Source organism: Artibeus jamaicensis, unplaced genomic scaffold (assembly GCF_021234435.1).
Source record: "Artibeus jamaicensis isolate MK-2021 breed Jamaican fruit bat unplaced genomic scaffold, CSHL_Jam_final contig_354, whole genome shotgun sequence".
NCBI lineage: Eukaryota > Metazoa > Chordata > Mammalia > Chiroptera > Phyllostomidae > Artibeus > Artibeus jamaicensis.
The window spans coordinates 16,482,823-16,507,226 of NW_026521803.1; the positions used below are offsets into that span (position 1 = coordinate 16,482,823).

The 24,404-nt window shown below is 41.9% G+C and overlaps 1 protein-coding gene and 1 long non-coding RNA gene across 3 annotated transcripts in view; one reads left to right on the forward strand and one right to left on the reverse strand.

Moving 5' to 3' along the window:
- Positions 1-10,516: 10,516 nt before the first annotated feature.
- LOC128627260 (uncharacterized) lies at positions 10,517-11,550 on the reverse strand. Its single transcript, XR_008391419.1, has 2 exons — positions 11,483-11,550; positions 10,517-11,029 (listed from the first exon to the last, which is right to left on the reverse strand). It is a non-coding gene; the product is annotated as an uncharacterized LOC128627260 (long non-coding RNA).
- A 172-nt stretch (positions 11,551-11,722) lies between these two features.
- The window catches only part of RNF138 (ring finger protein 138), a 29,600-nt gene continuing 16,918 nt past the window's right edge, over positions 11,723-24,404 (forward strand). Inside the window, exons 1-4 of one of the 2 annotated variants that reach the window (XM_037153779.2) lie at positions 11,723-11,810; positions 12,268-12,453; positions 21,822-21,987; positions 23,723-23,838. In XM_037153779.2, the coding sequence (XP_037009674.1) occupies positions 12,344-12,453; positions 21,822-21,987; positions 23,723-23,838 (392 nt within the window). In that variant the 5' untranslated portion in view covers positions 11,723-11,810; positions 12,268-12,343. Of the gene's footprint in view, positions 11,811-12,203; positions 12,454-21,821; positions 21,988-23,722; positions 23,839-24,404 lie in introns of those variants that run through there. The other variant, XM_053664313.1, reaches the window with a different exon arrangement.

Genomic DNA, 24,404 nt, shown 5'->3' on the forward strand with positions numbered 1-24,404 from the left:
CAAACCAGTCTCTGCGCCTGTGAGACTGTCTTTTGGGAAGACATTCCATTGCAAGGTCCTCTGCACCTGTAAATTGTACATCTTTAGTGATATCACAAACCTGGTTTCAACTCTTTAATGAAAAGAAACTTTCAAGACAGTTAGCTGCACTATTCTGATGTCCAATACTGAGCATTGTGATTTTCTTTGAACTACAATTTTTCTCCTTAAGATCACCATCACTGTTATTACAGGGACTACTTTGGGTCCCGCTTTTGATTTTGGCTGTTCGTTTGCATAAACAGACCAAGAGCAGCCTGGATCACTTTTGATCCTTAAGTCTGCTTTGCTGGAACTCACACAGGGAACTCTTAGACTGACTTCTCAGTCCGCCCCTCAGGGCACAGAAGCAGAGCCACACATCTGCCATCTGGCTTTGCCTGTACCAGTTGTTTCACTCAAATCCTTGAGCCTCTATTGTGCCTACAGGTTCCTTTGTAGCCATCTTTCAGGAAAGCAACCTTTATTCCTTTCCTGGAAAGACTGGCATGAACCGCACAACCAACCAAAGTACCAGGCTTTTCTCGTGGGCTTTCACTAGCTTCACAGGTCAATCCCAGTTCCTCTGAGCTTTCTGGTAACGACCAGAACATATATGCTTCCTTCAGGCACCACATTCCAGTCAAAGTCCTGGTTAACAAAACTACTATTAATAACTGGTCTTATTTGGTTTTATGCAAAGAAACCTTATGTCATCATTCATTACTTCAGAGTGCCAAATTCTGGAGGGATCAGGTAGAAAGAAAAATACAAAGCGTGATGGAAAATCCTTTTCCTTCTGATACCTACTAAGATTGCATCTACATGCCTTATACCTTCCATCACTAACTCTACATAATTTCTTTCCAAAAGTTTTGCAAACTTCTACAACCTTTTACATACCCTTTTCTATCTGCATAGCTTTCCACAGCAACATCTAAAAAACTTTTACATCTTTTCATATACTTTTTTATTTATAAATCTTATACTTTCTATTGTTCATTTTCTTACAGAGTATGAAGTTTCAATTTTTTCTGGAATCCTCAATTTCCTTTCTCAGAGTGGATACAGAGCAAAACCTGAAACACAGAGTTCTGAAACAATACACAGGTAGAGGCATTCTCTTGCACCAATGCGTCCACTGGTGCCTTGCAGAGACATGCTCCTTCAGGCCCTGTCTCATGGCAGAGACATGCTGCTTTGCCTCAGGCTGAAACATTTATCAGCCCCTAATGACCCTTCCTGGATCCTGGGTGGCAAAGGCATCCTCTCCAACCGGCTACAGTGACCTTTTCTAGGTCTTCAGGTACACAGGGTTTCTGATCAGAAACAACCAGTGGCAGAGAAATTCGCTCTTTTCCCACAAAACCAGAAAACAAGTAGTTGACTTTACTCTAGGTTTAAAACTTTCATATCCTTTATACATATTTCTACTCATCTAGATTTAATCATCATTCTCTTTTAATCTTGGTTCCTTTCCCACACTGGGAAAGACTATACTTAAACTCAGTATGTGGCAGCTAAAAGTCCCTAGCACTATAGATATCTTCTACTAAAAGTCCCTAGATTCGCAGGGACATTTCGTACCTTTCTGAAGCTTAGAAATCGTAAATACCCTATAAATTAGGTGGTCACTCTTGGACCTCGGTTCATGACTTTCAAAACCAGAGCCATTACCATTAGAACCAGTTACACAGAGAACCTGACTGCTGCAGTGACCACACAGCAGTAGCATGCAGCCTATAATCTAAAGAGAAGCCTTATCCAGGTCCAAGATGGCAACCCCCGTGCATGCTCTGTCCTCCAGGTGGGACACTCATGTGGCTCATCTATTTTACCTACAATGGCAGTATCCCTGACTCTGGTTCCACTCACCTGGGAAGGTCTCAGGACTCCGGTTTCAGGAGCCCAGGAAGCCCCCAAGGCCCTTTCCACCCGCAGGCCTGGGGGCACCACAGAACTGCCCTCCACCCACTGGGGGTGGTGCACTGAGGCTGCAGTCACCAATGCAAGTGGAGAGCAGGCTCCGCCCACCTGTGAAGGTCAGGGCTCTGTAGCTCCATTTTCGGGAGCCAAAGCAGCTCCTGGCAACCCCTGCTGCGGTGGGTAAGCAGAGCCCACTTGCAGAGGCTGTGAATCCGAATCCGTGGTGGGACTTCTCCCACTTGCAGGGTGGGAGAAGCCATAGTGGGCCTCACCTCCCCAGAAAGCAGCGTCACCACCCGGAGTTCCTGCTGTCTGGGGTCCCCCATTGTCTATTCTGAGAATGGGAGGAGGTTTCCCAAAGACTAATACACACGGGGCACAGCCCAAAGGGCTAGGGGCACTCCCAACCCTAAGCAGCACCAGCGGCAGCAAATCAGTCCAGCCTCCCGGTGGAACCCAGCCAGAGCTTCCCCCCTAGAGTCCAGTCCATGCGCTCCACCCTTCCCGAGCTCTGGGGTCAGCATGCAGTGTACCCATCCTGCCCCGACCTGTGCTCCTTCTTCTTGGACACCCGGCACCCTGTCTTCATTAGCAGTTCAAACAGCTGGCAAGGTCCTTCCCAGCACCGGTTTCGGGTTGGTGCAGCTGAAAGGAGGTTATCTATGCACCGATAACACTGGGTCAGTCTCCTTCTTGGTAAATGATTTTAGATCTCTGGCCAGGACCTCTCCTAGGGGAGTGGGAGAGTTTCTGAAGCCCTGTGGCAGTTTGGTCTGGGTCCAAGCCAGCTAACCAGAGGACTGTAGGCGCCTGTAACCCTGGTCTTTGTCGCCTGCCAGTGGGCTTTTCTTCTTTCCTTTTTGGGCCATTCTCTTTTCTAGTACCCCTTCTCTTTGCAGTAGGCGCACTGGTCTCGTTCCGTGCTCCAGTGTGCTGGTCTATTTCTGTCTTAGGCAATCTGGTGGCTCCCTGCTCCCGGGAGGTATCTGGTTTCCTAAATGACCCACTGCTAGGGCCGCCAGCACAGGCCCAAGAGGTCTTCACAGCTCCCTCCTGGCTCAGTCACGGGGCTTGGCTGGGGCAGCCCTGCTTGTCTCCCTGGCAACCCCTTTAGCAGGACCAGGTGCAGGGGGCCATTGTGGGCCTCAGCCACCTCTTGTCCCTCCAGCGGAGGGGGGGTCACTGCCTGCTGCCTCACTGCTTTGTTATACTGGAGCACATTTTAGAGAGGTCGACCCCTTTGAGCAGGGTCTCTACTCTGCCGCCAGAGACCAGCAGGAGCTGGAATCTTGGTTGCAGATGAGGGTCTTTGCTTCCCCGGGTCTGGCCGAGAGTTTCCAGAGCATATAGGGGATGCAGACTGATAGGCGGCTCTTCCTCTGGCTCTTCTTTGAAAATGGGAGGGGCAGCATGTTCCTCTTGACGGAGCGACTAAAACACTGGATTGCACCACTTTTCGCCTACCACCAGCCTTTCCCATTGTCTTAGGCTTCTGACCTGCACCCTGACAGCATGTCCTGCACTAATTCCTGCCAGCTGTCTATATAAACATACTGATTGGGGTGTCCTGCCTTGCCTGTTACTATGAGGTGGACTGTCCTAATTGTACCTAAGTTTAGTGTTCCTTCAGGGGGCCAGCCTACTCCAAATGTTGGCTACTCACAGGTGCAAAAGATCTCTAACTGACCGGCTCTATGCTCGGTTCCTGGCCCCGGAATCAGTCAGAGTTTTGCAGCATGCAATCTAACACAATGGAAGATCCCCCACCCATGGTGATCCTCCCAGAACGACACAGACAAACAAAGGGAAGGTGGTTTCATTTCACCCACCTGGCCTGCTCCCTCTCTGGATGAAGTCGATCTTGGCTAAGGTTGCCCCAGCAGAATTTGGGGTTTAGCTGCCAACCGTTATGCCGTATGACCTGACAGAGGAACTGCACGTTGGGGCCCACTCTTGCTCCGTAGGACCAGCCCATGGAGCCACAAACACAGTCACTCACACTTTCACTCTTAAGCACTCTGAGTTTAAACAATCCCTCCCCGGGTGAGGGTCAAGCGGTCGGACTCAGCATGAATCTGACCCAAATTTCTGATTTGAGGTGATCAGCCTCCCTCCAGTCTCGGGTCAAGTCCTTGGGGCTCTTACCGATTTGGCGCCTCTGGTCTCAGGTCAGATTGTAGTCCGAAACCCTCGCTTCCCACTTGGAGTGCGGGCCAGCGGCCGTGGCCCCAACCGGTTGGGGCCTGAGAAATCTCAGGGCACGTGCACCCCCGCTTCCCCAGTTGGACCTCCGGCTGCCTCCCCACTTATCCAGTTGGGGGTAAGTCACCCCGAATTTGTGTAAGGTCGTTTCCCGGTCAGGGAACCAAATGTTATAGGAAAACGAAGCAACCAGACACTGAGGGATTCTGGAGTATGAGGTTTATTAACGTGCATGGGCCCAGAGAAGTCAATCTCCAAATTCTGAGCCCCAAACAAAGGATTCTTGGGGTTTATATAGTCTACGGGGTCTTCCTGTCTACATAGCAAAGCGAGATACAGAAGTGGAATGCGGTAATTAGTTCTATCTAAGGGGCAGAAGTAGAGTACAAAGGCTAAATGTGAAAATTAGTTCTATCAGCGGGGGTGCTAGTCCCAGTCCTTGTGACTGTCCTGCTGTTTGCTTTTCCCAGACTGCCTTATCACTCTCCCAGGGCACCTGGGGTTTTGGGTGAGCAAAGGTTTTCCAAAGCTTCCCACATCAAGGCGACTATCAGAATTTATTAGACTTGTAGGCCCAGTAAAAACCCGGTATAACAAGTTTATAATTTATTAAAATCTATGGGTCAAAATGTCTTAATTCCTTAGAAAGCTTCAGGCCATTTATGTACCACAGTACCTTCAACAAAAAGTGAGTTTCAAGTGAGATATACCACTTCTCTCTCTCTGAAACAGAGTCAGATACTCTAATGTCCTTTTAGGTGTTTCCCTGGCAATGGAAATGATCCCAGCAATATCAGAGAGCCCCATTGGTTGACAATAGAATTCTCATCACTACCAGGTCAAATAGATGATGCCCATGAGACTCAGTGATTCTCTGCTTTACTTCATTAACTCTGTCCAGCAACAGATGATACATATCCTACGGTTTCTTCTCCTTTCTCCATGTTCTATGGAAGTTTTCATTGTAGTTGTAATTTGCTCTGCATTGTGGTACATAGAGGTGGTTGTTGATAGGTCTAGGCTGCAGGATCATGAAATGTTAAAATTGGACCAGATTAAGACTCAATAGAATTAATAGAAAAAGTAAGAGACATTGGATTGGAAAAATAGTGGCCTCATGACATTGCTTCTGGAAGCATAGCTGGTAGGGAACTGGATTGTCTCCTTTTGAGGAAGTAGTTAATGTGTATATATGGAAGGGGGAATGGCTGTAATAACTGAACTTTATGTATAAAAAGAGGGCTGTATACGTGCTGGAAGGTTCTATTTTCCTAAAAATTAAGCTTTGTTTGCTTTTTAAGATGGGTGTTAGGCTTTTGCCTCCATTCTTACACTAGACTAATCTTGTTATAGTTGCCTTTATCCTGGCTATGAGCCCAGGATAGAACAATGACCAGAAGATATCGATAAATATGTAAAGGAAAAAAGAAAAAACTAACGAGGAAAGAGGGAGAAACATGGAGAGAAAAAGAGGGGTGAGGGTAGAGGCAAGGGATATTTTATTTTCAAATTTCTTTCTCTTAAAGATTAATAAAAAAAATCAAAGAAAAGTTGGATCATAAGCTGATTTGCTGAAATTTGTTGCCATTTCTGGTCAGTCTGTGGCTCTGCCTGCCCCGGCAGCTGCATACCTTATTCAGTGAAACAACTTTAGCTGCAGTCACAATGTCTGTTTCATGGTTAGCTTATTCTCTCTCTACTGATTGACTGTCTCTGCTTGGCCATGGGAGAAAACAGCTGCCCCACGGCCTGTGTTAACACAACTTCCAAGCTGAGGCATATAATGGAGATTGACAAGAAAGTAGGGATCTGAATTCTATATTCTTGGGAGACTGTGACTGGGATAAATTTGTACTATATACATTTCTATTCTAATCAATTGTAACATAGACACTAGATTGCACAGGGCCACTAGGTCACTAACAGGAATATTATTTAAAATGACAGCTCTATAATAGTACATAAAAATACAGTTGACATGAAATTAAATGTCAATGGCATAAAATATATATTCATAAAGTTGAATTTTAACTGTCCCAAACTGAGGTACACTAAAAAAGGATAAATTCCTTTACTTTCTATACTTAATTTCACTTTTAGGTTTCCATTTGTGCTAATTTGCTGAGTTGTGAAGAGGAAATTTAAACCTGTAATGGAAAGTAACTCAGTTCTTTCTCTTTTGGAAAAAGAAATACTTTCGAAGTGTTTCTCCATTGCCTTCCCCTCTCCTAACGTGTTGACTCAGTTAGGAAAATGGGTCAGGCTCCAATCAGAAAAGTAGAACTCACAGTAGGTAATTCAAAAGAGGACATTTAAGCCCTGGCTGGTGTAGCTCAGTGGATTGAGCACAGGCCTGCGAACCAGACAATCGCGGATCGATTTCCAGTCAGGGCACATGCCTGTGTTGCAGGCCGGTCCCCTGCAGGCCAGTTCCCAGCAGGGGATGCACGAGAGGCAACCGTACATTGATATTTCTCTCCCTCTCTCCTTCCCTTCCCCTCTAAAGATAAATAAATAAAACCTTTAAAAAAAAAAAGAGGACATTTAATATAAAAAGCTAATTACAATTGCTGAAAGACCAAAGACCAAGGGCAAACACAGAAGCAACTGAGAAGACAGGGACCACCCAGAGGACCTGGGATCATAGAGGAAAGGGCAGACTCCCAGAAGCTGAAACCATGAAAGAAATGAAGCCACTGACAGAAGCACAGAGAAGGTAAAATTCTGTCACTCAATTCCATCGTGTGGGTGGAGAGGTGCATCCCACATACCAAGCAATTCTCCAATACCAGCTAAGTATCCTATAATTCAACTCAATTCCAAGATAGTGTCAGATCCCACAGATTTAGGGGACAGCCCTGCAAAACTGCCCCCCACTCCCTACAGATGCTAATTGGGAGTTCAGGTTGTCACCTGAGCTTCTGACTGATTGGCTATGGATCATAAGTTCCCACTACGCCCTCCTTAGGTTTGATTTGTTTGCTAGGGTGGCTTACAAAAAAACTCAGGAAACCAGTTTACTCACTGGTTTCCAGTAGAAAATTACCAGTAGATTACCAGTTTACTACAAAAGGATATTACTCAGGAATAGCAAGATAAACAGATGAGCAGGGCAATGTATGGGGACAAGGGTGCAGAGCTTCCTTGCTCTGACTAGTCTAGTATCTCTTCCATCTCCAACCTGGAAGCTCTAAGATGCCTGTGCTTTTAAGTTTTTGTGGAGGCTTCATTACAAAGGCATCATGGGTTACAGCACTGGTCATTTTAATTGAACTTAATCTCCAGCTCCTCTCTTCTCTGAAGGTCTGAGTGTGGGACTTAAAATTCCAACCCTTTAATCAGGTGGTTGTTTCTTCTGGTGATCAGTGCGCAGCCTCCAGCCACCTAGGGGCTTTCCAAAATTCACCTCATTAACATAACAAAAGGCACCCTTACCACTTTCCGCACTTAGGAAATTCCAAAGGTTTTAGGAGCTCTGTGCCAGAAATGAGGACAAAGGCTCAATATATATTTCTTATTATAAATCACAATATCAAAGGGAGAAATACCTTGATTTCTTCCTTCCAGTCTCTCTCATCAGTGCCTCCCATTCACTGAATATAGCAAAAAGTCAGTTAGCAAGGAAAAATGAGAAACAGTTTGTAAGGGTGAGCTCCAGCAATACAGTAGAACAGGCGACTATTGGGGAAATGAATCTGAGAGTCAAGAAGCAACCGTCCAGCTTAGACCCTTTGAGGTACAAATGACAGAAGAGCCAACTGAGAATTGCTTAAACTAGAAGGGCTCAACTACATCAAGAACGGACATTCTTTCCATCTTTCAGCTCTGCCATCTTCAGTACATTGACACACTGTGTGCATGGTTTCATGATGGTTGCAGTTTCAGGCAGCACAGATAGGAAAACATCCGGACATAGCATGGAATTGTTTATTCCTATTTGCCTGGTTTGGCCTTCAGCGAAGTACTTGCTGAAGCCCCTGAGAAGAATTCCCCTCACAAACTCCTTAGTCATAACTGAGTTAATACATGGCCATGCCTAAATCACTGGCAAGAAATGGAAATGGCCCATCCAGATTGGCCCAATTCAATTATGGTTTCACCCCTTGGGCTGGGAATGAATGTAGCCTCCTAAGGCACATAGCTGAGAGAAAGAGAGAAGATACCTGAACAATGATCATTTGTTAGAGTGGGGGATGGAAGAGGGGTTTATGAATGCTTGTTCATAGGAACATGGTACCTGTTAGAGTTTCCCTTTTACATTCTTATTCCCTTGACTTCCTTACTACTTGGCCTGAGGCATCCCTCTGTTTTGTGTTGGGTGGGGGAAAAGAAATTAGGATTGATTCAACAGAAATGAAAAGAATGTTGCTCTTTTTTTTTTTTTTAAAGAACATTTCTAACACATGCTTGAATAATTAAATGACTGGCCTTCAGTGCATAGGTTTATGTACGTGGTCATAATGTTTAAAATATTTAACAACTGGAATCAAATTAATAACTGGCCATTCAGGACAGACTACTGGCCAATCAAATCAGAAAAGACAAGGCTAGCAGCGCCATACTTGTGCAAACCAGCTGAATGTTGACACTGCACATGGTACCAGTTTGAAGAGATACCAAATGGTAACTGGTAACCAGTGAAACATGAGTCTCCATCCTGTTCCATTCCTCAGCTCCCCAGTTCACTTCTTCAAGGCAACCACTTTTACCAGAAAAACAGGCTTTGCATGCTCTATAGTGAGACAAAGCCAGGCTTTGTCAAAGAAGAAACTAACTTTCTAAATTCAGTCACTTATCCCTTTAGAATGCTAACTACCTGGCCTAGTGGATTTGATTAGATAGTGTAGGTGGGACCTATCAGTAGTCCATTCTTTCCATTTGGAACGAATGTGGGAATGTGGTTGAAAAAGAGACAGAGTGGCAGGAAATTCTGTTAGTTAGGTTGAGGGCAGTACTGAGGGATAGGGAGCTGGAAGCATGTGGCCTTACAGGCTGTTCAGAACCAACATAAGGGTCAATAATTCAAGGAAATCTAGGGACATAGGATGTTTGGGAGAATAAATTTCTCTCCCAGAGTGGCAGAAGGACTGGAAAGGATGCCATGGACAGTGCTGTGTTGAGAGTATAAGGCCCTACTAAGGCACTTGCCATGTTAAGGGTCAAGGAGCTAGAGGATTGCCATCAACATTCAGAGGGTTCTAGTGTTGGTGAGGCTAAATCAACCAGGGACACCATAAAGCCTTGTCAGCTGAGATGGACCAGAGCCATCTTCATTAGTAGATACCTGTAGGATAGCCAAGTTTCATTGTACCTCAGGTCACAACCAAAATTAGCCCCACTACAGAAAAGTCTATCAAGAATTCAAAGGAGACCCTGGAGGTCTCAGGACCCAGATTCTCCAGTAGTGTCTCAAGTTTATGTTAGCTACTTCTAGTCTTCCCTCCTATCCCCCAGAATGTCATTTGGATGGAAGCAGACTGAGAGAGATGGATTATTAAGTGATTCAGTGTTTAACCTAAACTTAAAGGAACTATGTAAATTGTTGCAACTAAGTTGATCATATTGGTCTAACCTTAGGGGTTTTCTCCTGCTATCCAGAGGCTGAGGACATTTTACTTACATGGCCGAATGTATTTTGAGTACTTCTGTCATACTGCCATAAAAATGTCAAGTAGTTTTTCATATGAATTGCTGCCAAGACAGAAGATTGTGTTGTCTGGCAATTACAGTTTATTTTTCTAAGCTTAATTCTTAGAAGGTAACCAAATTTTCCTGATATCCACATTTTTGATGGTTATGCTTACATGTATGCCAAATGACTTCTTAGAATATATGAGAAAGCAACACAAACATGTTTCAATTAGGGCATTAGTAAGGTTGCCATTACACTAAAGGAATAAAGCAAATAAAGCTACAAAAGGAATATTCTGGCTAAGGATTCCCCAGGAGTAAAGGGAAACACTCTTATCAGGTAGAAACTGTACTTCCTAAATGAGTGAAATGATTGGAAGTATATTATCAATACAGTGAAATTGGAACTCCAAGAATCATTCTATACGTGAATTTGAGAAGCACCTGGACTACTGCTATTAGCTGTCCCTCCTATCTGGTTATTTTCCTCCTCCCAGGAAATCTGAAGCTAAAATTAACTATCCTTCTTCAATTCCACTCTTTTTGTTAGGGAGGAGGAAGAACAAAAATACAATATGTAGTTTGTTAGAGGGAATTCAGTATTATTACAGGAATTTTAAGATGCATATTAAGACCCATCTCCACTAAGTTTTCTCTAAGCCACACAAATCCAATCATTGTGCTTCCTACCCTCAGTACAGAACTGTTAATGAAAAATTTAATGCTTTTGCAAATACTATATTTTTGACCTTTTATTTTCATAGACATTCAAGAGTGTAAACTAGCTTGGAGCAAAGTTCCTAAGATCTGCAAAGCATCTACCATAGTGTCAAGGACAATGTTAGACAATAAATAACAGAATTGAATTAACTGCTCCCTTCAATGGCTTCTATTCATGATTTAATTAGACCATGGTGGAGAGTGTTAACACAGCATGTTAATGAAATCTCTCTTTACCCCACCTCTCAAAGTTAACTGAAGATGCTTTATGATGTTCCAGATTCTCCTTACTCTTTTCATGGTTGTGATTGTGATTCCATTTTAGAGATTTATCAATTATGGGGATATATGAACAAATTAAGGTCTCATTAAAAAATAAAAACAGCCTTGGCTGCTGTGGCTCGGTTGTGCGTCCTCTCGGCCAATTTGATTCTGGTACAGGGCACAGGTCCGATTCACGGTGGGGGAAGGCAACCAATCATTCTCTCTCACATCTACATTTCTCTCTCTCTTCCTTCCTCCTTTACTCTTTCTAAAATCAAAAATGAAAAATAATATTCAGTGAATAACGTTGGTGAAATGTCTTGATCCATGCTTCTACTTTTTTCTTCAAAGCATTCAAAATCCGAAACAAAACAAAGGTATGGGTGTAAAACTGCATCTGCAACTGTGATCAGTCACATTAAAAGCAAAAAGGAAACCTCAAGGGAGATTTCCGCCCGCCGCCCCTCCACCCCTGCCCGGGATTAAGACCCCCCAGTTGATATTATTGCTTCATAATATCAACATTGCATCAGAACATTATGACAAAGACAAGTAGTAAGGGCCAAATCTCTCAAATCTTTAACATTAGGGGTGGCATTTTCTGATTAAAAATTCCTGAGAAACCCAATATAATCGATAGTTGTGAGAGAAATGAGGTTCCTGCTGTATGGAGGTGGGGTGGGGGCGATACAGGTGGGCACCCAGCTGTTTACGTCACAACCTGCTGAAGGCGCCGCGCGCTGTTGCTATGGAGCTTGCCCTCTTCCCATTCCTCCTCCAGCACTCATCGTCCCCTCGGGTTCGGTGACCTGCCCGGCAGTCTACGGGCAGCGCGATGCCATCGGAGAGCTGCTGGAGGGGGCGGTGGGATTCCGGTGCACCCTGAACATCGGGCCCGGCCCCGTTTGGGGTCGATGAGCACGGCGCGTATTGCCCGCCACTCCCCTCCCGGCCTCGGCAAGGAAGCCGGCGCAGGGCCGGCGCAGGGCCACATCTTTCACACGTGTGGGGAGAGAACTCCAGCAGCCACGCCACTGCGGAGCTTCCAGGTGAGTGTCTACGAGAGAGGAGGGGCGGGGCGCGGAGCAGCGGGGAAAAGGTGGGTTACAGCGGGGAGACCCGCCCTGCGGGATAGAGACTGGGGGCGAGGAAAAGGAGCCTCAAAGCGCGGGGAAAGGAGGCCGGCAGCGAAGTAGAGGCTAGGGGTGGAGCCGAGGCCGAGTGCCAGAGTACCAGTACCGGACTGGCCGCGGACGCCCCTCCCAAAAGAGGGGTGCGGCTTCTTGTTCCTTCAGCTCAGGGTAGAAGTGAAAGAGAAACCAATGGCTGTTTTTCCATCACAGCCTCCCGCCAGGCACCGCTTCCGGGTCCCGCCGGGGCGGGAGCAGAGGCCTGGAGCTCGCTCGCGGCAGTAGTATCTCAGCGGCAGGCCCCGCCCCGCCCTCGCCCCGCCCCTCCCCGCCCCCTTCCTGGCGCGAGCCACCTCTTCACACGTCCCCTCCTCAGGGTTCACGCAAGGAGTCGGGCCGGGCCGCCTCTGTCACCTCGGCCGCTACTGACGCCTTGATTCACCACCCTCGCCATGGCCGAGGACCTCTCCGCGGCCACTTCCTACACCGAAGATGATTTCTACTGCCCCGTTTGTCAGGAGGTGCTCAAAACGCCGGTGCGGACCGCTGCCTGTCAGCACGTGTGAGTAGACGCCCCCTCTTCTGTGCGGTGCCCGGTAGTCTTTTAGGCCCAGCATCCGGCCCCGGCCCCGGCCCCTGCCCCTCGGCGGCGTCCTGACAGCAGCGGAGCTCGCCGTGGCCTACCCGAGCGCCGCTCCGCGCGGAGGGCCCAATTCCGAAACGTGAGAGGCCGGTTCGCCCTCCCTCGGAGCTCCGGGCCCTCTCCAGGCGCCCGGCCCCCCAGCCCGAGCTCCAGGTATCCGGCTCTACCTGGTTTTTGCGCCCCCCGGGCATTGCCCAGCCCCTTCTCCGTGGCGCCTTCAGGCCCCGAGGCCCGTCGCCTCTCCTCCCGGGCGGGGAGGAATGGCAGGGAACGTGGAGCCTTTTTGTTTCCTAGCAACCCGAGTGAAGGCTGGGTGTCGAGTGTCAAAGCCCTTCGGGGAGGTGCCGGCGCGGGCCGCTCGCCCTGCTCCGAGCTGCCCGGCGTTAAAGTTGTACCTTCTCCTCCCTTAGTGTCTTCGTCCATCCTTTCCAAATCTAAGAGCGCTTACTTGCCTTCCAACCCTGCTCCCCAGACCTCCTTTGAAAGTGTTTTGTTTCGTTTAAATTTAGTACATGTTAGATTGATCTAGAGGGGGTTTTCTCTCATATGTTGGAAGTGACGGGATTTCCGGGTATTGACGTGATAGTTTCCCTTTGTTTTACCCTTTTGCTTATTTCTTGGTTATTACAAGGGTGGAGATAAGAAAGGAAGACTGCTGTTAGAGGGAATGAACTGAAAATAAGGCAGTAACCCCGCGGGTGAGGGAGAACACAGGGGTTAATTAGGTGAGGCGTCATGGTGTTTGATTTGGCATATTTTTTATAGGGAGAGCTTCGATAATTTCATAGACTGCTGGAATGTCAGTAAGGGTTGGAAGGAGCCCTTCTTGAAAAGGCACTTCTGACAACCCTGGCTGCTGATCAGAGCCTCTGGGCAACTTTTTAAGTAAACATATCAGTTCCCAGGCTTCATTCCATACTTACAAAATAATTTCTGGCAGGTTAGGTCTGGAAATCTTTATTTTAGAAGAATACACTCAAGCTTAAAAGTTCTGTGTGCTTGAAAGTAGCTAAGAAGAATCAAACAAGTTTTTAAATACATCCCCCCCTTATTTTTTTCCCTCCCTTATTTTTTTGAAGCAGGGGTTCTGTAGTTTTGTAAAGAATGGGTTGAATTTTGGGTTAATCAGAAATTTTATTTCTATTGTTTCTTGATACCCACTGTTCTCACTGTGATCTTCAATCTTAACTCTACTGCCTACCTTACTTCTATTCTGTGGTGATGTGAGCCAAGAGTATGTGGCGTTTCATGATAGAAGTTATGCCTTTGTTTTTGTTGCTTAAGGGAGATAAGTGACAGTGTGAAATTACTTTATTATTTGGAGCAACAAATGCTGATTGTTAGAAAAATATTTTGAAATGTCTAGGGTACAATGTGTGTTTTTTAGCATTTAATCTGTCAGTATTCATGGTCATAAATTGATGCCTCTCCTGTGCTTGTGCTAGTAGTGGGTGGAAGGAAGGAATGAATGAAGGGCCAAGTGAGGGGAAGTAAATTTTTCTGGACAGAATCATTGCAGTTACCCTCTGGGTCATTGACCCTATAGAACTCATTGTAATCTCTAGTTCCCCTCAAAATTCCAAGCATTTTGCTCAAGTCTGTTTCCCTCATGGATCATTTAAAATCAGATTAATTTGTCTTGACTTTAAGATTATGGAAAAGAGAGTGGAGATGATTTTTGAGGCCCTTTCTCAGATCAACTCATTGGGCTTGGTTTGATAAGACTAGATAATGAAATGAAATGAAATACAAAGCAGATTTTGTTAAGAGGAACGAACACTTCTCTAACACCCTCCTCCATCTCCTGTCTTTTGCCCCCTCCCTCAAACCTCCAACACACACAGTTGCTGTGGGTTCTGGCTGAACCAGGAATTAAAGAAAGCAGGGGGAGGATGAAGTTTTATTTGGAAGGGATAGAAATAGTGGAACAGGGCCTCATTGACTGGAAGAGTGTGTGGGGGGGGAATAGAATTCTGTTTTAAGTAATCTAAGTTTACAATGTCATTTGCTCTTGTCACAAAGGACAAACCTGTGCCTTTGAACAAATTTATATTTGGCTACAAAGTCAGTTTTTGATTGATGGGTAGTGAGAGATGAGGTGATAATGCTTTGGGTCACTGGCACAATGGGTCTGTTAGAAAATAAAGTTGCTTTTTTAAAAAAAGATTTTATTTATTTTTAGACTGAGGTAAAGGAGAAAGAAAGAGCGAGAGAAATATCCATGTGTGAGAGAAATATCGATTGGTTGCCTCACATACCCTGACCCGCAATCAGACTGACAACCCTTTGGTTTGTAGGCAGACTCCCAAACCACTGAACCACACCAATCAGCAGAAAAATAAAGTTTTCATTACCATTTTAATGACAGCAAAGCATTTGCCCACTACTATTGTAGTCAAAGGAGCCAAGTTCATTTTTGTTAGAATAACTCCACCAACATATAAATTCTCATTTAATCCCCATTCATTCCTTCAAACTGCAATTGTTGAATATTTTCTGTATGTCAGCTACATGGAATAACAAAGTGCTTTATCACTAGAGACTGTTAATAGTCTAATGGAGAAGACCTATATATGAATGTGGTTAATATGAAAGAGATTTAGATATAAAATTTTATGTGAGCATTGAGAGTAGGTATCTAAATCAGCCTTTGACTATAGGTGAGATTTCCTTGATGAAGTAATAGTTTAGGTCAGGATTGGAATTCAGAGTTTGTTGGATTAGGTTCATAGCATATGCAGAGGCAAGCAGGGATTACAGTGAATGACTGTATCCTATCTGGTCTACGAGGTTTGGCTGAAACCAAAGGATGAGTGTAGCGGAGATAGAGCTTAGAGATACTGGCAGGAATTTACTGTGTAAACCAAAACTTTTTCCCGAAAGCCATAGATACTAATTCAGTTTTTGGCAGAGGAGTAGTGTGGTCACACTTCAGTTTTAGAAACTTCACTTTAGTAGTAGGGTCCAGCTTGTTAGTGGTAAGGCTAGTGAAGAGGTCATCCATTTCTGTGTCAGAGAGAGAAATGATTAGAACCTGAAGCAAGGAAATAATACTGGAACTGGAGAGAAGAGATTTTTGACATTTTAAGGATATCGTGTGAGGTTTGATATGCTCATTGGTTAGATTTGTGTATGTAAGTCTGGAATACATGGATTTAAAACTGAGTATGAACATAGACATATAAAGAGGTGTATAGATTGAAAGGTAGCAGAGAGCCTAGACAGAACAAAGTGCTGGTGAATACTTTTTAAATTGGAGTGAAGAAAAGTGCAGCCTGAGAAGGAATGGGCAGGATAGGAAGGAAACCCAGGGTGGAATGTGACAGTGGAAACAGAAAAATTGTAAGGAAACCAATCATCAGCAATATCAGATGTACTATTTTGAAAAAGCATGTAAAGTCGAATTAAGAATATTAAAGTTGATCAGAAGAAGGTATAGACTGGCATAGTAGTAATGTATTTATCTCCTTATCTCCTTCAGTGTTGTCCTTTGTAATCTTACTTTCCTTTTGTGAATGGTCAAGGAAATAAATAACTCTTGTGCATTGTTAGAAGTAAGTTCCATTACAATGAAAATCACAAATAACAAAGTGATGCCTTGCCAGATTCTTAAATATGGAAATCTAATCTGTTTTCTTTTAGGCATCTTTGTAAGGAAGCACCTTTCAAAATAAGCTAATGTAACCCTCTCTGGTGTGGCTCAGTGGATTGAGTGCTGGCTTGTGAACCAAGGGATTGCTGGTTTGATTCCCAGTCAGGGCACATGCCTGGGTTTCAGGCCAGATCCCCAGTTGGGGGCGTGCAAGAGGAAACCACACATTGATGTTTCTCCCCCTCCCTTTCTCTCTCCCTTCCCTTCTCTAAAAATAAATATGTAAAATCTTAAAGTAAGCTAATGTAAATCAGCTTCCACTTCCCATTAAACACAGATTTATATGATTCTCTAATAACTTGCCTTGGATTATCTAGTCCCTGAATTTTCAGTTTATAGTTCTTGTAGTTTTGATAACTTTATTGGTATCTTGTTATTTGAGCATATATAATTTAAAAAATTCTTCTTTCTACAGATTTGTTATAATTCTGAAAGCCAGGCTTATTATATATGTTCCTGCCAGTTTAATAAATGGCTGCTCTAGACCATCTTTTTCCTTAAGGTTTTTAAGACTATGACATAATTTTTAAAAGCTATGCTATTTAATTATGTAGCAGAAAATTGACTTCTCAGTCTTAAAGACCAACTTAAAAAGTCTAACTTTTTTTTTTAAGTTATTTTGGGAAATGATTTTGATTATAAGACTAGGAGGATAACTCTTGCTGGTGTGACTCAGTGGATTGAGTGCTGGTTCAATTCCCAGTCTAGGGCACATGCTTGGGTTGTGGGCCCGGGCCCCAGTAGTAGATGCACGAGAGACAACCACACATTGATGTTTCTCTCCCTCTCATTTTCCCTCCCTTCCCCTCTCTCTAAAAATAAATAAATAAAATCTTTTTAAAAAAGAGACTAGGAGGATAAAAGGTGACAGATTTTACTAAAATCAGGAGCATGATGGTTGGGAAAGTTGTTTTACTCTTTCATTGTCTGTTGATCAGCCTTTTATTAGGAGAGGAGGATGTATAAGGACAAATTCATGTAGCATCTCCTAGTTTAAAGTTGAAAGAAACTAAAAGATAACATTTTTAAGTTGTTTCAGAGTAATGTACTATGCTAAAGACACAGGATCTTTTGATATGTGAAAAAAGTGTTTTAGTAATCTTGATTTGTGCCTTTTTTCTCCTCATTCTATACTTTGTTTTCAAATAAGCTCTGTTTAGCAGCAGCCAAAGGGAGATGAAGAATAAGCCATTTTATAAACTCATGTTTGGTTATATAGAAGAAGGAACAAGTCCAGTTGGAGATAGAAGACCTGAATAACTTTCCTTTGTACCTCTTGTCACAGCTTATAATCAACATTTTTGGAATCATGATTTGACTACTGTCATTCTTACCCGTGAGACTATAACCTCTATAAAGGCAGTATCCCACGTCTACTTTCACTTATCTGAATGGGTATGCATTCAATATTGAATGAAGGAATGAGTGGGTTTGTGTTGGGAGAGCACACGTTATAGCTGTATCACTTTATTAAGTCATTCAATTCCTTTTACCCTGTTTTGTCCATAAAATGGATAAAAATGTGTTACCTATTTCACAGGGTTGTTGCAAGGAATAAGTTAGGTAATGTTTGTGCATAATATATATATGTCTAAAAGTTTTCAAAATACATAATATAAAATTATGTCATTAGTTTAATAACTACAGCACTTAACACAAAAAGGTAAATTAAAAAAAATTGACATACAACATCGACATTTGTTTATTGCTCATAAGTCTACAGATCAGCTGTGATTTGACTGATGTAGGCTGGCTCATCGGGGCTTGGTCCCAGGCTACTGGCTTTCAGGCCTGTTCCACATGTCTGTAATTCTTTTGGAGTCAGAAGTGCAAGAAGCAAGACTAGGTGGGCAGGCTTATTTCTAGCCTCTGCTCATATTCATTGATTGAGACAAGTCATGTGTCCATGCCCAACAGCAATGGTAAGGGGAAGTATGTTAGTTGCTCTTATGATGGGAGGGGTGGGGAGTGTGTCCTTGCTGAACAAAATTCAAATTAGCACACAAAGTGACTTCACACAACCTTTTCCTAGTTTATACCTCCGTAAATGTTCTGTGGTGTCTGGCAGTTTCAGTATAGTTGTCTCCCTTTATCAGTGGGGGATAAATTCCAAGACTCCCAGTGGGTTCTTATGATTGTAGTTAATATCGGAACCCTATACATACAGTGTTTTTTCTCATACATATCTTTGATAAAGTTTAATTTCTAAATTAGGCACTGTAAGAGATTAACAACAATAATTAATATACTGTAATAAAAGTATGGGAACGACTTTGGGGCCATTAGTACGTAAAATAGGGGCCACTTGAACACAACCACTGCTATACTGGTACAGCTGACTAAGATGTTACTAAGATGGTTACTAAGTGATTAATAGGTAAGGAGCATATACACAAAAGGCTGGATTATTACTGTAAATAGAAAGGCATCTACCTCAAGTTCTTTTGGTTCAGGTAGTTAATACCAAAGGATATGTGGTGAATGGAGAATATTGTAATTCATAATTAAAGACATAAAGGGAATAATATGACTGTATCCTACAATCACTGTTATATATTTTTCCAGTGATATGTTTATAAACAAGGTTACAAATATTATTTTCTTGTTTTTCACATAAAGAACGGTATACAGTATACATTCCTTTGTACCTTGTTATTTTCATGTAACTATCTCAGTGATCATTCTGTGTTAGCACATAGAGGACCTTTCTTTTTTGGTTGTTAACTTTTCATTCATTCAACCAACATTGCCTATGCATTATGTACCTTGTAGGACATTTGGTCCTGTCCAAAGCATCCATGGAGATGTCCATGCCAGCCCATCTACCTAACCCCATGTGCCACTACCTACTAGGCTGTAGATGTATGCAGGGTTATTGTTGGCAATACAGACACAACACAATTATTTGACCAAGAAAGCATGATAGTATTTTAATATATTAGTCTTGTACATCAGAAGTAAAAGTAAACATGGGCTGTTTGAACCCATGGACTTTTTTGGCAGCACCAAATACCAAGGACCATTTGGCATGGGCCTAATGTGCTCATGGACTTTTTTTTTTTTTTTTTTAAGATTTTATGTATTTATCTTTAGAGGGGAACAGAAGGAGAGAGGGAGAGAAATATTAATGTATGGTTGCCTCTTGTGCATCCCTTGCTGGGAATTGGCCTGTAACCCTGGCATGAGCCCTGACTGGGAATCGAGCCACGATCCTTTGGTTTGCAGGCCTACACTCAATCCACTGAGCTACACCAGCCAGGGCTCATGGACATTTTTGACAGTACTATATTTCAAGGATCTTTTGGTGTGAACTAAATGTCTCAGTGGATGTTTTAGGACCAAATATCCACTAATCATTATATACTAATACTAATGTAGATAAAAATCCCTGACCTCATAGAATATAATTTAGTATTCTACTAGTATTCCATTGTTTGATGGAATTATTATTCCATATATATCCACAATGGGATAAATTATTATTTATCCATTCCCAGTAGTGATGAGCATTTAGGTTGCTCCTAATTATTTGTTATGAATATACCTCAATGATTAAACTTATATAAATACTGTTTCACATGTAAGAGTTTTCCCTGTAAGATAAATTTTCACAAGTTGAAATGCTGGGTGAATGGGTAAAATACAGGGGGATTTGTCAACTATATCATACATACAGGGATGATTACAGCTTTAGCAAAGTGTTTTGTATGTGGGAAAGGCTCGTGGTTTTGATTTGAGGACTATGGATTATATCTTGGATTAAGAGATTTAATAGTTTTTGGATTGGATTAAATTAATTTAGCATTCATTGTTTTGACAGATTTAATGAATGCCTATTAGTTGCCTAGCTCTGTGCTGGGCATACAGTGTTAAAGAGTTAGATACGATGATCCCTTCTCTCTCAGAGCTTGTGTTATTGAGATGTATTTTCTTTTTAATTTTTTTATTTTTAAAGATTTTGTTTATTTATTTTAGAGAGGGGAAGGGAGAGAGAGAGGGAGAGAAACATTAATGTGTGGTTACCTTTCATGAGCCCCTTGTTAGAGATCTGGCCTGCAACCCAGGCATGTGTCCTGATGGGAATCAAACCAATGACCTTTGGTTTTGCAGGCTGGCACTTAATCCACTGAGCCATACCAGCCAAGGCTGAGACGTATTTTCATTCACATAAATACTCAGATAAATGTGTAGTTGCAAACTTAGGTTCTGAGAACGTATAAGAAGGGGATCAGATCTCGGATGGGTTGGGGGTGGATGGGTAGGTAGTCAAAGACTGTTTCTTGAGGAGGAGATACTGTTGCTGAGATTTAAGTGGTATATATGTATTCATTTATAATAGGCTGTGGTTGATTTTTTTAAAGAATTTACTTTATCAATTTTTTATAGAAAGGAAATGGGGGGAGAGAGAAACATCGATAATTTTGCTCTACCCATTTATGCCTTCATTGATTGATTCTTGTATGTACCCTAGTGGATGATTGAACCTGCAACCTTGGCGTATTGGGATGATGGTCTAACCAACTGAGATACCTGGCTAGGGCTTAGAGGGCTGTGTTTGTGTACAGAACATTCTGGGGTAGAGGGAACATTCTGGGCAAAGACTCCAAGGTAGAGGGAACATTCAGGGCCTTGTATTTTAGTGAAGGAACATCTTTTAGCTTTTAGCCTCTTTTATTTTATTTTATGTCAGGAGAGCGCATTCTTTTTTTTTTTTTAAAGATTTTATTTATATATCTTTAGAGGGGAAAGGAAGGAGAGAGGGAGAGAAATAACAGTGTATGGTTGTCTCTCGTGCATCCCCCGCTGGGAACTGGCCTGCAACCCAGGCATGTGCCCTGACTGAGGATCGAACCACAGTTGTTTGGTTCACAGGTCCGTGCTCATAGCCTTTTAATTTTAAAAAAGCTATTTTGAAAGCCTTAGTTTTCTACAGATGAGGAAACTCAGTGTCTTTTAAAATACTTATTTTTAAGAACTCAAGGTAATGAATGAATATAAGTTTTCTGAAACATTGTCTAGCACATATTAAGTACTCAGTAAATGGTTGACTGCTCTTTTTTATAAATGTCATGTTGCTTTCCACAAAATTGGGCTAACCTCCAAAATACCACTAGTACTATAAAATTGTATTTTTCCCTGGCTGGTGTAGCTCAGTGGATTGAGCGCAGGATTGATTCTAGAAATTTTTTAATTTTATTTTAAGCCTGATTAGATGATAATCTTTTAAAAATTTTATTTTCAATTACAGTTTATATTCAATATTATCTTACATTAGTTATAGGATAATCTTAGTGTAACTATTATTTATAACAATTTTAACATAATTACCCTTCTTTTTTACTCCTTTTTTTTCATTTATGTATAATATACATAATAGAAAAGTGCCCCATCATACATGTCCAGCTTAGTGAGTTTTTCCCAAACCAAGCATACCTGTCTATTCAACACTCCAGAAACTCCTGTCATTCCCTTCTCCAAGAAGTGTATCCCGCCTCTTTCAGGCTTTATGTACATGTGAATAGCCTAACTTATTTTTAGCATGAGTATATATTCATAAGTGCTTATTTGTTTTTAATGATAGCAATTAAATGACTACTTTTTTCTGTAGTTAACATGTCATACATGTTTGGTTTAGTTTCTGTAGAAAATGTTTCCTGACTGCGATGAGAGAAAGTGGAATACATTGTCCCCTCTGTCGTGGAACTGTGACTAGAAGAGAAAGAGCATGTCCTGAACGAGCTTTAGACCTTGAAAATGTCATGAGGAAGTTGTCTGGTAGCTGCAGATGCTGTGCAAAACAGGTACAGTAAATGTGACATAGCTCTTGAAAGTCAAGTTTTACTCTGAAATTCCTGTCTGAATATTCTTCGTGGGTGCCCTTTTGAAGAGAAAGAAGTTACTTAGATTAATAGTTGGGCTGAAAATGCCAAAAGAAAAAAAAAGCTATGGGTATAGATTATAAATTTTACTGAAAACAGAAACTGAAAGGCACAATCTCTGAATTTACCATAATTGTTACCATATTCTTTTTATTCTCAAAGTAATTACTCATTTATTATCTACTAAACATAGATGATTTGAACTAAATGAAAATGAGCAAACTAGTATTCTACTCATTTAAACCCCACTCTGATACAAATTCAACCATTAAATAGTTTTTCTGATGATAGTATCATCATTGCAATTCTGCGTGTAGAAATAACCAAATGGATTTTTGTTGTCAAGGAATTGTTAGCTGCCCACTTGTTTATTTATGTGTTTCATCTAAGAAATTACAAAATATCAGCAGAAGACTTTGCTTAAATTTTAAGGAGCAAGTGGGAAAATTAGCTATTGACAAGTAACTGGCATTAATTCTCCAATCTGGATTTTATTGTACTCTCATTTGGAGAAGGAGTGCAATGGTGAAGTGTGGTTAGGCCTTGAGTATATCCATGTGTTTGTGGATTTATTGCAGCTACTTTTTCAAAAAGCTAATACAGTCAGTGAGTAAACCCAGTTGCTATTTCATGCATTCACACAAGTCAGATCTGTGTTTCCATCTCTTTGAGGGAGGTCTTAACTGACAAGTGAAGCTAGAAACTACACTTGAGAGATTTTGGGCTCTAGTCAGTGAGAAACTGAAAAATGTTCCAAGTGTTAACCAAGGAATGTAGTTTTTTAAAGTGCTTTCTAATTCTGCCAAGTTGCACTAGTGAAAGAATAAAGAAATACCCAATACCATGAGGCATCTTTATAGTACTTTCATTTTTTGTATATTATTAGTATTGTTTCAAGTGTAAAATTATTTGTTAATTTTTTTTGCAGTGAGTTTACAGGCAGATGGACTCTTCTCCATTGTCAGTTCATCTAATGGACAGAAACATATTAAGAATTAAATCACTTATTTAAAAAAATCTCTTGTTTCAGTGGAATATTCAGCTATCAATTTTTATCTTTTCTCCCCCTTTTGACAGTATGTCAAATCTTGTGAATTTTATATAAAAATAAAAGCCACATTACAGTGGCTGTCTGTAGGGCGCACACCTGCTCCTTTCCCCCAACCATGTTCCTCTTAGCCACATTTTCCTTGCCTCATTCTCCTAAGCTCCAAGAGCCCTCTTTTGCCTTTGTAACGTGTTCCCTAAGTCCATTTCTTCTACAGTTCACTTATTCTACCTCTGTGACTTTCTAAATAAACTTCCTTCTATAGTTTGAGTCTTGACTCTGAATTCTTTCTTAGCCGGAATTCAAATACTGAGGTTGCTGAATAAAGGTCTGGTCTGACTGCATTGGCCTAACACCTGGTACTGTTGTCACTGTCAGCAATTGGACTGTTCAGTGCCTTCTTTATTTACTGTGTGTGTTTCTGGCTACTGGGGGGCTGACCTTTTCAGCACCTCACCTCAGAAGGTGTGGATAGATCTTTCTGTGCCTAAAATTCTGATTTAAAACAGCACCATCCAGTGTTTTCTCTGTGCCTTTTTTATACCTGTAGCTATATAAATAAAATTTTTTTGAAAAAAGCCATGTTACATTTTAATCAATAATTTACAGATTAAATTCTATCGCATGAGACATCATTACAAGTCTTGTAAGAAGTATCAAGATGAATATGGTGTTTCTGCTATCATTCCAAACTTTCAGATCTCTCAAGATTCAGTAGGGAGCAGGTAAGCAATATTTATTCTTAAAAAGAGAATTTTTATAGTTAAAATGGAAATTGTTTGGGGAATTATATGATAAGGTATGTTTTATGTGTATATGTTTTTAAAGTAACATGAGAACTATATCATTTGTGTATTCAGAAGTTTGACACCTGTAAGATTACATGTGGGAGATTATCTTTAAGCTTATGTTATTTAAAAATCATTTTAGGAACACTGGCTGGTGTGGCTCAGCAGATTGAGTGCCAGCCTGTGAACCAAAAGGTCGCCATTTTAATTCCCAGTCAGGGCACATGCCTGGGTTGTGAGCCAGGTCCCCAGTTGGGGCTGCGCAAGAAGCAACTGATAGATGAACTTTGTTGCACATCAGCGTTTCTCTCCCTTTCTCCCTCCCTTCCTCTCTCAAAATAAATAAAATCTTTAAAATAAAATCATTTTAGGGAAATCTATACTTTTTTGAATAAAAAATAGACTTGAGAATTGGCTGTTTTCTTTTGCAAGTGAGATTATTTAAAAACTAGAAAAAATCCCTTTTAGTAATGTATTTATAAACTGAAATCTTTTTACTACCT